A 14,691-nucleotide genomic window follows, 5' to 3' on the forward strand; every position below is an offset into this window, starting at 1 on the left:
CCTTCCACCCCCATTAACGAACCTTCCACCTTACACTCCCATTAACCAACCTTCCACCCTCCATTAACCAACCTTCCACCTTTTACTCCCATTCACCAACCTTCCTCCCCCTTAAATCAACCTTCCACCTTAGACTCCCATTAACCAACCTTCCACCTTAGACTCCCATTAACAATCCTCGCTCACTAACCTCATTTCCCTACACTCCCATTAACCATCCTGGCTCACTAAACTCATGCCCTTACACTCCCCATGAGCTTTGCTCAGTTGTCTTGTCCTTACACTCCCAATAACCACACTGGCTCACTAACGTCGTGTCCTTACACTCCCATTAGTGAGCTTTGCTCACTAGCCTCGTGTCCTTGCACTCCCAGTAACCATCACTGCTCACTACCCCCATGTCATTACACTCCCATTAACAAACCTTGCTCACTGACCACATATCCTTGCACTCCCATTAATGAACCTTGCTCACAAGCCTCATGCCCTGACACTCCCATTAACTATCCATGCTCACTAACCTCATGTCCTTACACTCCCATTAATGCCATTACTCAGTAACCTCATCCTTACACCACCATTAACCAGCCTTGCTCACTAACATCATGACCTGACACTCCTATTACTGAGCATTGCTCACTAACATCATGTCCTTGCACTCCCATTAATGCCCCTTGCTCACTAGCCTCGTGTCCTTGCACTCCCGCAAAGCATCCTTGCCCACTAGCCCAATGTCCTTACACTCCCATTAACCATCACTGCTCACTAACCTCATGTCCTTATACTCCCATTAATGAACCTTGTTCACTAGCCTCATGTCCTTACATTCACATTAACCATCGTTGCTCGCTGACCCCATGTCCTTACACTTCCATTAACCATCACTGCTCACTAACATAATGTCCTTGCACTCCCATTAATGAAACTTGCTCACTAACCACATGTCCTCACACTCCCATTAATCACCATTTCTCACTGACTTCATGTCCTTACATTCACATTAACCATCTTTGCTCACTGACCCCATGTCCTTACACTCCCATTATGGAACCCTGCTCACTAACTCCATGTCCTTACACTCCCATTAACCATGCCTCCACCTTTCTCACTAGCCTTGTATCCCTGTAATCATTGCTTGTCCACCCTTGTCGTTTAACCCACCTGTGCCCTCACCGTTTGCATGGACCATGTGTATTCTATCTTTCTCAGTGTTGTTTTGAACACAAAACTTTCTTTAGTTTAAAATTATCTCACTGATGCTCTCCCTCTTTCCTTTCCCAACACTATCCCGACAGGTTCATAGTGAAAGACTATCTACCTCATCTCTTCATTTGCTCAATTTCTTCCCCTTTCCTTAAACGTCAACGTATCCGCAAGACTTTGTGATTAATCTTTACTTGCTTACGATCTTGTCATGCGTGACTGCATATGGTCCCTCTTGAGGAACTCGCGCCACGTTCGTCCATCTTGGACTCACTCACGATCGCCGTCCAGGTGGTTTCTAGCTACCTGAGCGCCTTTTCCACCGTACTCCGCCGGGTATCTCTAGGTCGGTCGATCCTCCTTCAACCTTCAAGCTTCCAGTGTATCATTCGTTTTGTGATGTTCTTGTTTTCCATACACACTACATGTCCAATCCATCTCCCACCTCATTTTAATTTCCTCCATGACGCTTTTCTTTTCACTCCTTTCTACCTCCTTCTTGCTCTCTCTATCTGACCAGATGATTCACAAAATATTTTTGTGATTGATATAAATAATGAATTCTAGTTTCTGTACAATGACTTTGGTACCTTTACCTTAAGATTGTTTATTTATCAGGAAGTATTGCAATTGGTTGTTGTGCTGAAACGGTTTGATTTGCATACACGTTTATTAATTTTGTACAGGTAATACTTGGAATGAGAATATAAACTTGGGCCTACGCAGGCAATACGGTTACCTGTGAGTGTTTTACGATGCAATGATTGATGAGACAATGCCCGAGCAATTTTCAGCGTTCTAAAAATGTTTTTATCACAACCCATCCCTCCCTACTTTGCTTAACGAGATTTTCATATTCAACATCCGGTTTCTGTAACATTCCATCCTGTTTCAACAGATTATACACCAACAACTGGGAGAACGATAAAAGAGCAGGGAGATCTAAAAAAAAAAAAAAGAGTTGGACATATTGGGGATAGACAAATAAGATTCATTGGAATGACTAAGGCGAGGTCAGCTCAATTGGGACAGAGAACGAATCGTAATAAATGCCCAAGACCAAGGACACGACACCAACGGCTTTAATAAGCTGGCAGGTCCGAGTCAATCGGACAAGTGCAGATTTGGCAAAGTGGAAACAGCATGAGCCCCCACCCCCACCTTTTAGGGTGTAAATGTCAGAACATGTCAGAACAACTGTACACACAAGGCACAACAAAGTATGTGGAGTAATCCACTAGGCACAACCAACTGAAAAAAATTCAATACCCCAGTCCACAAAAAAACTCGTGGAAATATGAACCAAAAGCGATAATTGAAAACAATGAAGTAACACTCTGTGTCTGACCTTATGATCCCATTGAGCTTGAACATAGAAAGCAAAGCATTACAACCTGATATAGTACTTAGGTGTAAAAGAAGGCATTGATAATTGAGGTTTCAGTACCCAGCGATTTTAGCCTCAACAATGCAGAAATCAAGAAATCGACGAAATACAAAGACCTCAACAATGAAGTGAAAAGTTCCTGAAAGGTGAAGAACACCAAAATTGTACCAGTGATATTTGCAGCAACGGGAATGATGAAGAGGAACCTTAGGGGATCTTAAAAATCATCCCTGGGAATATTACTACAAATGAGCTACAGTTGGAGGCCGTGCAGGGCTAAGGGACGATCCTGAAGAGAGCCCTTGGCACAAAACTGAGAAGAAGAAAAGAAAACGCCACAGATTGGTCTATGAATCCTGATCTCTTACTGAAATGGAGGTAGATACTTTGAGACGTGGGAGGACTCGGCTCCACCTTCTGAAACCCATTGATGAAGATAACACACACACACACACACACACACACACACACACACACACACACACACACACACACACACACACACACACACACACACACACACACACACACACACACACACACACGTTCTGGCTCCTAGGGGTTAAATAATACATCTTTGGTGTAACGATAGTTATTCCTTAAGTAACTGTTCAGTTAAGCATATTGCAATACATGTGGATAAATCTGTGTTGCGTAATGCGTATGTATTAGATAGATAGTCCTTTATCCATCCATTGTGTTTTTTTCTGTATCACATTTTATTCTCCTTTCCTCTTTCCTGAGAAGAGAGCGGGAGGCATTCTAACTTCACGAGTCATGGGCTGTCACATGCTCAGCTGTCCAGATGCCCGCCCTGGCTCCCCCGAGCCATCACAGAGGTTTGGGGGATCCGATTCCATCACCCCAACTTCTTTCTTTGTCGGATGAGTGTGGCCCTAAGTTAGATTGACAAGTTGCTTGTGTATATTTTCGATATTCCGAGGGTGCGAGTGCCGCATAAGGGTAATGGGGAATTGATTGTTTCTTGTAGATTTGTACATTTATTGTGAATATACTTGTTAAAATCAAACTCGTCTCCTGACTCATCCTGATCATGCCACGGTGTTGGCATATGGCGGGTAAGACGAGACCCGATAGATCTAAAGATTGGCGCATACCGCATAGATAAGATTGCGGTCACGTGACTTGGTTCCTCTCGGCCGAATAATATAATCTGTCACGCGACTGCCGACTGGCACGATACTCGCTCATACCGGGAACTTCAATCTGCACGTTAACACGGCTGCGGAAGTGGGATCCCGCAGGAAGCTCCGGATACGACTGGCTATTTTGTTCACGAACTCAGACCGACGATGACCATTACAACACACACACACACACACACACACACACACACACACACACACACACACACACACACACACACGACTTGGGGTCAGGGCGAGCAGGAGAGGGAAATGGGCTGCTTCGCAAGGGAGCTCTTGCAGAGCGACATCATTATCAGTTCAGACTTGGGGGACATGACGACCATTAATTATTACTAGCAACGGTACCCCCCCTATGGGTGGGGCTTCAATTGGGAAGCCCAAATGAAAAGGAAAAATATCAGAAATTGAAGGATTTTTTTTATTTTAAACGATTCATATAAACATCCGTTTAATCATATCGCATGCAAATCATCAATCTAAACAGTATATGGCGCCCATTTTGAAAAAGGATTGAATTCTGCAAAACGGAAGCAGCCGCTACACGTCTTTCTCAGTCGCACGTTTATGTGTGAAGAGTGCGCGCCAAATCCGTAACACGGAAGCGGCCGCTACACCTGTTTCTCAGTCGCTTTGCACACGCTGCCATGTTACTTCGTAGCAGCACGTTTATATTGGAAGAGTCATCAGGGGTCGATCTACTCTCTCCTGGTACGTAGAATAAACAGTATTTGTAGAATTTCAACAAAAGCCACATCACTGTTCATATCGGTTAATATTATTCCATCGTGTTTGGGAAAATTGGAAAAACAATATAGCCTATTTTACTCCCAGGGGTCCCAGGAATACCCACCCAAAATATCGTTGCGATAGGTTGAGCTGTTTTTGCGGTACCTTCGAATGGACGGATGGACATTTGGTGAATTATAGTAAGATGAGAGAGGGATTTCATGATGAAAATCCCAGAAAGGGATTTAGTGATTAAAAGCCTCGAGAGGGATTTAGTGATTGAAAGCCCAGGGAGGGATTTAATGATGAAAATCCTAGAAAGGGATTTAATGATGGAAATTCTAGAAAGGGATTTCATGATGAAAATCCTTGCCTTTTTCTGGGGCACATTATGAACAACGTTCGTGCTGTTCAAGTGGCTTCATCTCCATATTATTCAGTTCAGCAATTCCATTTTAGGTCACGTGTTGCCTAACTGGAGTAACAGTGTGAAAGCAATTTGCACGAAAGCTATTTTCTCATTGTTCCCTCGGGCATCTATTTTACCAGGATTTCTATAAACTATTAACGTTTGTAGGAACAGTTAAACATCTTGCAGTGGTTTCTTGCACAATAGCTCGCCTTCTTTTGTTCTCCTGATGCGCAATTTCATCTCCTTTGTTGTTCTTCCAAAGGCGAGCCCGTTATTCGCAGCGTTATCATGATTGTTATCTCAGTGAAGAGAGGACACGTTAGTTTGGGTCCGCGGTATTTTGGGTTCACGTTTGTTTGGGGCCACGTTAGTTTGGGGCCACGTTATTTTGGGACCATGTTATTTTGGGACCATGTTAGTTTGGGACCACGTTATTTTGGGACCACGTTATTTTGGGACCACGTTTGTTTGGGACCACGTTAGTTTGGGACCACGTTAGTTAGGGACACGTTAGTTTGGGTCCGCAGTATTTTGGGTTCACGTTTGTTTGGGACACATTCGTTTAGGACCACGTTATTTTGGGTTCACGTTAGTTTGGGGCCACGTTAGTTTGGGACCACGTTTGGTTGGGACCACGTTAGTTTGGATCCACGGTATTTTGGGTTCACGTTTGTTTGGGACCATGTTTGTTTGGGACCATGTTTGTTTGGGACCATGTTTGTTTGGGACCATGTTTGTTTGGGTCCATGTTTGTTTGGGAACACGTTAGTTTGGATCCGCTGTATTTTGGCTCCGTTTGTTTGGGACCACGTTCGTTTGGGACCATGTTAGTTTGGGTCCACGGTATTTTGGGTTCACGTTTGTTTTGGACCACGTTTGTTTGGGACCACGTTTGTGTGGGACCACGTTTGTTTGGGGCACGTTAGTTTGGGTCTGCTGTATTTTGGTTCCGTTTGTTTGGGACCACGTTCGTTTGGGACCACGTTAGTTTGGGTCTACGGTATTTTGGGTTCACGTTTGTTTTGTACCACGTTTGTTTTGGACCACGTTTGTTTGGGACCACGTTCGTTTGGGACCACGTTAGTTTGGGTCCACGGTATTTTGGGTTCACGTTTGTTTTGGACCACGTTTGTTTGGGACCACGTTTGTTTGGGACCACGTTAGTTTGTCACCACGTTAGTTTAGGACCCCGTTATTTTGGGACCACGTTTCGTTGGGAACACGTTTGGTTGGGACCACGTTTGGTTGGGACCACGTTTGGTTGGGACCACGTTTGGTTCGGACCACGTTTGGTTCGGACCACGTTTGGTTGGGACCACGTTTGGTTGGGACCACGTTTGGTTGGGACCATGTTTGTTTGAGACCACGTTCGTTTGGGACACGTTCGTTTGGGACCACGTTATTTTGGGTTCATGTTGGGTTGGGACCAAGTTTGGTTGGGACCACGTTAGTTTGGATCCACAGTATTTTGGGTTCACGTTTGTTTGGGATCACGTTTGTTTGGGTCCGCTGTATTTTGGGTTCACGTTTGTTTTGGACCACCTTTGTTTGGGACAACGTTTGTTTGGGACCATGTTAGTTTGGGACACGTTAGTTTGGGTCCGCGGCATTTTGATTCACGTTAGTTTGGGTCCACGGCGTTTTGGTTCACGTTTGCTTGGGACCACGTTTGTTTGGGACCACGTTTGTTTGGGACCACGATTGTTTGGGTCCATGTTTGTTTGGGACCATGTTTGTTTGGGACCATGTTTGTTTGGGACCATGTTTGTTTGGGACCATGTTTGTTTGGGACCATGTTTGTTTGGGACCATGTTTGTTTGGGACCATGTTTGTTTGGGACCATGTTTGTTTGGGACCATGTTTGTTTGGGACCATGTTTGTTTGGGACCATGTTTGTTTGGGACCATGTTTGTTTGGGACCATGTTTGTTTGGGACCATGTTTGTTTGGGACCATGTTTGTTTGGGACCATGTTTGTTTGGGACCATGTTTGTTTGGGACCATGTTTGTTTGGGAACACGTTTGTTTGGGACCACGTTAGTTTGGGACACGTTAGTTTGGGTCCACGGTATTTTGGGCTCACGTTTGTTTTGGACCATGTTTGTTTGGGACCATGTTTGTTTGGGACCACGTTAGTTTGGGACACGTTAGTTTGGGTCCGCGGTATTTTGGTTCACATTTGTTTGAGACCACATTTGTTTGGGACCACATTTGTTTGGGACACGTTCTTTTGGGACCACGTTATTTTGGGTTCACATTAGTTTGGGACCACATTTGTTTGGGACCAAGTTTGGTTGGGACCAAGTTTGGTTGGGACCACATTAGTTTGGGTCCACGGTATTTTGGGTTCACCTTTGTTTGGGACCACGTTTGTTTGGGACCATGTTTGTTTGGGTCCACGTTTGTTTGGGACCAAGTTTGGTTGGGAGTTTGGGACCACGTTAGTTTGGGACCATGTTAGTTTGGGTCCATGGTATTTTGGGTTCACGTTTGTTTGGGTCCACAGTAGTTTTGGTCCATGGTCTTTTGGGTTCACATTTGTTTGGGACCACGTTAGTTTGAGACCACGTTAGTTTGGGACCACCTTAGTTTGGGACAAGTTTGTTTGGGAGTTTGGGACCACATTAGTTTGGGACACTATATTTTGGGTCCGCGGTATTTTGGTTCACGTTCGTTTGGGACTACGTTCGTTTGGGACCACGTTTGTTTGGGACCATGTTTGTTTGGGACCATGTTTGTTTGGGACCATGTTTGTTGGGACCATGTTTTTGGGGACCATGTTTGTTTGGGACCACGTTAGTTTGGGACATGTTAGTTTGGGTCCGTGGTATTTTGGTTCGAGACCACGTTTGTTTGAGACCACATTTGTTTGGGACCACATTTGTTTGGGACACGTTCGTTTGGGACCACGTTATTTTGGGTTCACATTAGTTTGGGACCACGTTTGGTTGGGACCAAGTTTGGTTGGGACCACGTTAGTTTGGGTCCACAATATTTTGGGTTCACCTTTGTTTGGGACCATGTTTGTTTGGGACCACGTTTGTTTGGGACCAAGTTTGGTTGGGAGTTTGGGACCACGTTAGTTTGGGTCCACGGTATTTTGGATTCACGTTTGTTTGGGTCCACGGTAGTTTGGGTCCACATTTGTTGGGGACCACGTTAGTTTGAGACCACGTTAGTTTGGGACCACGCTAGTTTGGGACAAGTTTGTTTGGGAGTTTGGGACCACGTTAGTTTGGAACCACACACGTTTGGGACAATGCTCATTTGGGTCATGTTAGTTTGGGACACATTGTTTTGGAACATGGTATTTTGGGACACCTTTGTTTGGGATCAAATTTGTTAGAGACAATGTTAGTTTGGGATCACGTTTGTTTGGTATACGTTAGTTTGGGACCATGCTAGTTTGGGTCACGTTATTTTGGGACACCTTTGTTTGGGACCATGCTGGTTTTGGCATCGTTTGTTTGGGACCATTATTGTTTGGGACCATTATTGTTTGGGACCACATTTGTTTGAGACGAACCACGATGGAAACAACACCAACAAACCGCGATCACATCAACACCAACAAACCATGATCGAAACAACATGAACAAACCATGATCGAAACAACACCAACAAACCGTGATCAAAAGAACACCAACAAACCGCGATCGAAACAACACCAACAAACCGCAATCGAAACAACACCAACAAACCGTGATGGAAACAACACCAATAAAATACGATCAAAACATCACCAACAAACCACGATCGAAATGACACCAACAAAACGTGATCGAAACAACACCAACAAACCGCGATCAAAACAACTCCAACAAACCACGATCGAAACAACACCAAAAACCGTGATCGAAACACCAACAAACCGCGATCGAAACAACAACAACAAATAGTGATCAAAACAACACCAACAAACCGTGATCGAAACAGCACCAACAAACCGCGATCGAAACAACACCAACAAACCGCGATCGAAACAGCACCAACAAACCGCGATCGAAACAACACCAACAAACCGAATGAAATAACACCAGCACACTGCGATTGAAACAACACCAACAAACAAGGATTGAAACAACACCAACATACCACAATCGAAACAACTCCAACAAACCGCGATCAAAACAACACCAACAAAACACGATCGAAACAACACAAACAAACCGCGTTCGAAACAACACCAACATACCACAATCGAAACGACAACAACAAACCATGATCGAAACTACACCAACAAACCGCGATCAAAACAACTCCAACAAACCGCGATCGAAACAACACCAACAAACCGCGATCAAAACAATACTAACAAAACACGATCGAAACAACACAAACAAACCACGATCGAAACGACACCAACAAACTGTGATCGAAGCAACACCAACATACCACAATCGAACAACTCAAACAAACCGATCAAAACAACACCAACAAAACACGATCGAAAGGACACCAACAAACCATGATCGAAACAATACCAACAAACCGTGATCGAAAAAAACTCCAACAAACTGCGATCGAAACAACTCCAACAAACCGTGATCGAAACAACTCCAACAAACCGCGATCGAAACAACTCCAACAAACCGCGATCGAAACAACTCCAACAAGCCGCGATCGAAACAATACTAACAAAACACGATCGAAACAAAACCAACAAACCGCGATCAAAACAATACTAACAAAACACGATCAAAACAACAACAAACCGTGATCGAAAAAAACTCCAACAAACTGCGATCGAAACAACTCCAACAAACCGCGATCGAAACAACTCCAACAAACCGCGATCGAAACAACTCCAACAAACCGCGATCGAAACAACTCCAACAAACCGCGATCGAAACAACACCAACAAACCGCGATCGAATCAATACTAACAAAACACGATCGAAACAACACAAACAAACCACGATCGAAACAACACAAACAAACCACGATCGAAACGACACCAACAAACTGTGATCGAAACAACTCCAACAAACCGCGATCGAAACAACTCCAACAAACCGCGAGCAAAACAACAACAACAAACCGCGATCGAAACGACACCAACAAACTGTGATTGAAGCAACACCAACATACCACAATCGAACAACACCAACAAACTGCGATCAAAACGACATCAACAAAACACGATCGAAAGGACACCAACAAACCGTGATCGAAACAACTCCAACAAACCGCGATCGAAACAACTCCAACAAACCGCGAGCAAAACAACAACAACAAACCGCGATCGAAACAACACCAACAAACAGCGATCGAAACAACACCAACAAACCGCGATCGAAACAACACCAACAAACCGCGATTGAAACAACACCAAGAAACGACGATCGAAACAACACCAACAAACCGTGAACGAAACAACACCAGCAAACCGCGATCAAAACAACACCAACAAACAGCGATCGAAACAACACCAACAAACCGCGATCAAAACATCTCGAACAAACAGCGTTCGAAACATCTCTAACAAACAGCGATCGAAGCAGTCATGGCCCATCATCATCACAGGTCAAACTCACAATCTTGCGAGATATGTGAGAATCTCGTGGAATTGCACCTGTAAAGTGACCATGAGACCTGAAGCCACACACACACAAACACGAACATACAAACAACTCCAAAAACTTGGAGGTTGGACAGGGCTCAGTAAAAATCCTGAAAAGAGCCATTGGAACAAAACTCTGAGAACAACACAACTTCACAAGTTAGCCCATAAATCGCAATCCTTCACCGAAGTGGGGGTGGATACTTCCTGGGAGGACTCCGTTCTACCTTGTAAAACCAAAATTAAGGAGGTAACAACCAACCACACACATACAAACACACACACACAAACAAACGCACACATACAAACACGAAAACACACACATACAAACACAAAACACACACACACACACACACACACACACACACACACACACACACACACACACACACACACACACACACACACACACACACACACGTGATCCGTATACACACATACAAACACAAAAAAACCACACACATACAAACACAAAAACACACACACATCTGCAAACACAAAAAGCACACACACATACACACACATATATATATATATATATATACAAACACAAAAACACACACATATACAAACACAAAAACACATGCAAACACAAAAACAAACACAGACACAAACCACTTCAACTGCACTGAAGTTTGCCCTTCTTATTTAAACAATATGATTTGTTTTATTACGTTGTGACCCTAAAAACAATCATTGTCCAATGTACATTCTATAACATAAACGGTACTGCGATTACATCCTGGGAGTGCAAAATGGACTCGCAACGCCGCTTGTTATTCATGTACTTGTCCCATGTCCCTTCCGTCATACAATGCCTCGTTTTCCCAAAAGAATATTGCAATTTTTTTTGGAAACATTTCATGAAGGCCGAACCACTGACAATGACTTTGTGGACCGCACTTTGTCAACCCCTATTTCAAGCGACTTCTAACGGAATAGCTTCCTCATAAGCGTTAAATAACTTTCTCGTATGTTCCCTGGAGTATGTCCTTGGGGATGATGAGTGCCTGGGAATATTTTTAGCACTGTTTATATACCCAAGCTGTTCTTACCAAGGTCTTGCCAAGGAAACACAAATGAGGGTCGTCGAGTGGGGGGTGGAGGGGATGGAAAGAGAAGGGAAACAGGTTGGAGTGCTGATATAGTCAGGTTCACTATGTTCTTTTCGTTCAAAATCATGGTAGATTAGCAAACCTATACATTTTTGGAAACGTTATTACATGGAAAATCTGAAAATAAATGTTTACATTTGCCAATTCCGACCAATTCGATTCGACCAATTCGACCAATTCGACCAATCGACCAATTCCATTCGACCAATTCGACCATTCGACCAATCGCTTCGATCGACCATTCGATCGATTCGATTCGATTCGATTCATCGAATTCGATTCGATCGACCATTCGACCAATTCGATTTGCCAATCAATTTGACCGACCTTTGCTTGTGTGGAACGGACTGTGAAAACGATGCGGACTATATTGTCGGATACGACACACAGGACAGTGATGACGAACTCTAAATGGCATATTCTGTAATCGTGTATGTTTGATGCCATTGACTGCCTTGAGTGCCTGTGTATATTTTGTCATTGACTGCCTGTGTAGATGTGAAGTTATACTGACTGCATGTGTATATATGATTTTGCTGACTGCCTCTGTATGTTTGGTGATATGAATTATTGTGACACATTTTGATGTTATTAACTGCCTGTACAAAATGATAACATGTATTTGATTATGCAACTTATCGCGAATATAAAGACAGTACGTATTTTGCAATTCAAAACCTTTGATTCGTGTCTTACCATTCCCCATAGCACTAATTTGATACTTTCATTGGATTCCTTGTCCCTGAAAATATAGGTTTATTATATTTTTAAAAGTTTTTAGGGTAACTAGAGGCAGAAATAGAACAAAATATGTATTTTACAGTGGCCATTTTGAAAATCCAAAATGGCCGCCATACAGGTATCTCTCCAAATGTAAACATTGATTTTTAGTTTCCTTATGCTATAACCTTTCCAAAAATGTATAGGTTTGCTAATCTACCATGATTTTGAACGGAATATAATTTATTGACATAGTGAACCTGACTACAGCAAAGGTTTCCTCCTGGCACACCTCCCATGTAGATCAAATTTGTTCAGCCTCTTTCTAATGGTAGACTCGTGCACTTTGACATCAACAGTGGCAAGAGCTACCTGTAGGTTCCGTGATGACATTCTGGGGTTCTGAGAGACTTCTTTCAGCATCTTGCGGTCTGCTCTCAGGCTGAACTTGCTGGGGCGGCCTGGCCTGAACAAGTTGGCAATTGTTTGGAATCTTCTCCACTTGTAGATGATCTTCTGGACAGTCGAATGATTGATTTCAAATTGTTTGGAGATCTTTTTGAATCCCTTCCCAGACTCGTAGACATCTATAACCTTCTTTCTGAAGGCCTCAGAGAGCTCTTTTGATATAGACATGGTGACGCCGCACACTTCAACAACAAAGGGCAAACCAAACTAAATGTCTGAGGTTTAAATAAGACAGGTTCCTCCTAGATCCCCTCTAACGATGTTCTAATCATTTGCACCTGAGCTGGTGCACCTGATTCTAATTTTAGGTATTTGAAGTAATGATAAATGTAGGGGTGTACTTACTTTTTCCACATGCGAAACTTGCATTTATGTTTATTTAAATTATACAATGGACTACAAAATGTAAATGTTTCATGATATTTGTTGTATTATATCACCTTTATCTATCAATATTATTGAAATTAAGATCAAATAGCTGTATGTTGAAATATGTTGAGAAAGTCAAAACTTTACAAGGGGTGTATTTACCTTTTCACGTGACTGTATATTATGTGGAATATCTACTCTTCGTTTCCTTCTCTTCGTTTCCGAGCAGTTTGTTTAGTTTCTCTCTTCGACCTGAAACTCCTCTGAAAACCCTTCCTGACCTCTAAGATACTGTTGAGGTTTTGGGGAAACCGCTAAGAAGTAATGACAACGACCATACAGGTTCCTTAGAATAGTTATTTCATAGCAGAACATTATCTTAGTCCCTTCCCCTTATATCAGAAAGCAGTATTCAGGATTGCAAAGCAGATAGCGAAAGAGAGGTGTGATGTGATGGGGGTGAGTTGCTTGAAGGATGAAGTGGGACAAATCGTTGTCGACCCAGATGGAATTAAAGGAAGATGGAAAAGATATATGGAAATGCTGTTGAATACAGAGAATGAATGGGATGGCAACATAGAGAGTAACCCAGTTTTAGGACCGGCAGAGAAGATAACTGAGAAGGAAGTTGAGGAAGCGATAAAAGCAATGAAGAGTGGAAAAGCGGGAGGGCCGACGGGAGTTGTGGGAGATATGTTGAAGGCAGCAGGAAGTTGGGGTGTGAAGAGAATGACAGAGATCTGTAATTTGGTGGTGAAAGAAGGCCGCATTCCAGTGGATTGGGAACTGAGTACCCTCGTCCCTCTATACAAGGGGAAAGGTGACCCTCTGGAGTGTGGCTCGTACCGAGCGATAAAGTTATTGGAGCATGGAATGAAGGTATTGGAAAGGGTGTTGGAGAGGAGGATAAGGAAGAAAGTGAAGATCGACGAAATGCAGTTTGGATTTATGCCAGGAAGAGGAACGACAGATGCGCTTTTCATTGTGAGGCAGTTGCAGGAGAAGTACATGGATAAGAGGAAGAAGTTGTTTTTTGGGTTTGTTGATCTGGAGAAAGCATTCGATAGGGTTCCACGCAAAGTATTGACATGGGCATTGAGGAAGTTAGGAGTGGAGGAATGGTTGATCAGAGTAGTGATGGCAATGTACAAAAGAGCACGCACAGCTGTAAGGACGAAGGACGGGAACAGTGGTGAGTTTGAGGTGAAGGTGGGAGTGCATCAGGGGTCGGTACTAAGTCCACTACTATTTGTAGCTGTGATGGAGGTGCTGGCTCAGACCGTAAAGGAGGGTTTACCGTGGGAGTTGTTGTATGCAGATGATCTGGTGTTGATTGCGGAAAGTATGGATGGACTGAAGGAAAAGATGAACAAGTGGAAGGAATGTATGGAGACAAAAGGTCTGAAGGTGAATATCGGAAAGACAAAGGTGATGGCAAGTGGTAAAGCATGTGGTGAGGTGGAAAGAACTGGGAAGTGGCCATGTGCTGTGTGTAGGAAGGGTGTCGGGGTGAACTCCATTCAATGTACAATGTGTGCTGAGTGGGTTCATCAAAAATGT

The 14,691-nt window shown here is 43.4% G+C and overlaps 2 protein-coding genes across 3 annotated transcripts in view; one reads left to right on the forward strand and one right to left on the reverse strand.

Annotated features, from left to right (window-relative positions):
- TTC4 (tetratricopeptide repeat domain 4) overlaps window positions 1-3,620 on the forward strand; it is an 84,484-nt gene extending 80,864 nt beyond the window's left edge. For both annotated transcript variants that reach the window (XM_078786771.1, XM_078786770.1), the window contains one exon: window positions 1,296-3,620. In XM_078786771.1, the coding sequence (XP_078642897.1) occupies window positions 1,296-1,386 (91 nt within the window). In that variant the 3' untranslated portion in view covers window positions 1,387-3,620. The remainder of the gene's footprint in view (window positions 1-1,295) is intronic.
- Window positions 1-14,691, reverse strand: part of RCN2 (reticulocalbin 2) — a 425,951-nt gene that overhangs the window by 248,656 nt on the left and 162,604 nt on the right. The window lies entirely within an intron of this gene.

This window comes from Myxine glutinosa, chromosome 11, assembly GCF_964187855.1.
Source record: "Myxine glutinosa chromosome 11, kmMyxGlut1.1, whole genome shotgun sequence".
NCBI classification, from domain to species: domain Eukaryota; kingdom Metazoa; phylum Chordata; class Myxini; order Myxiniformes; family Myxinidae; genus Myxine; species Myxine glutinosa.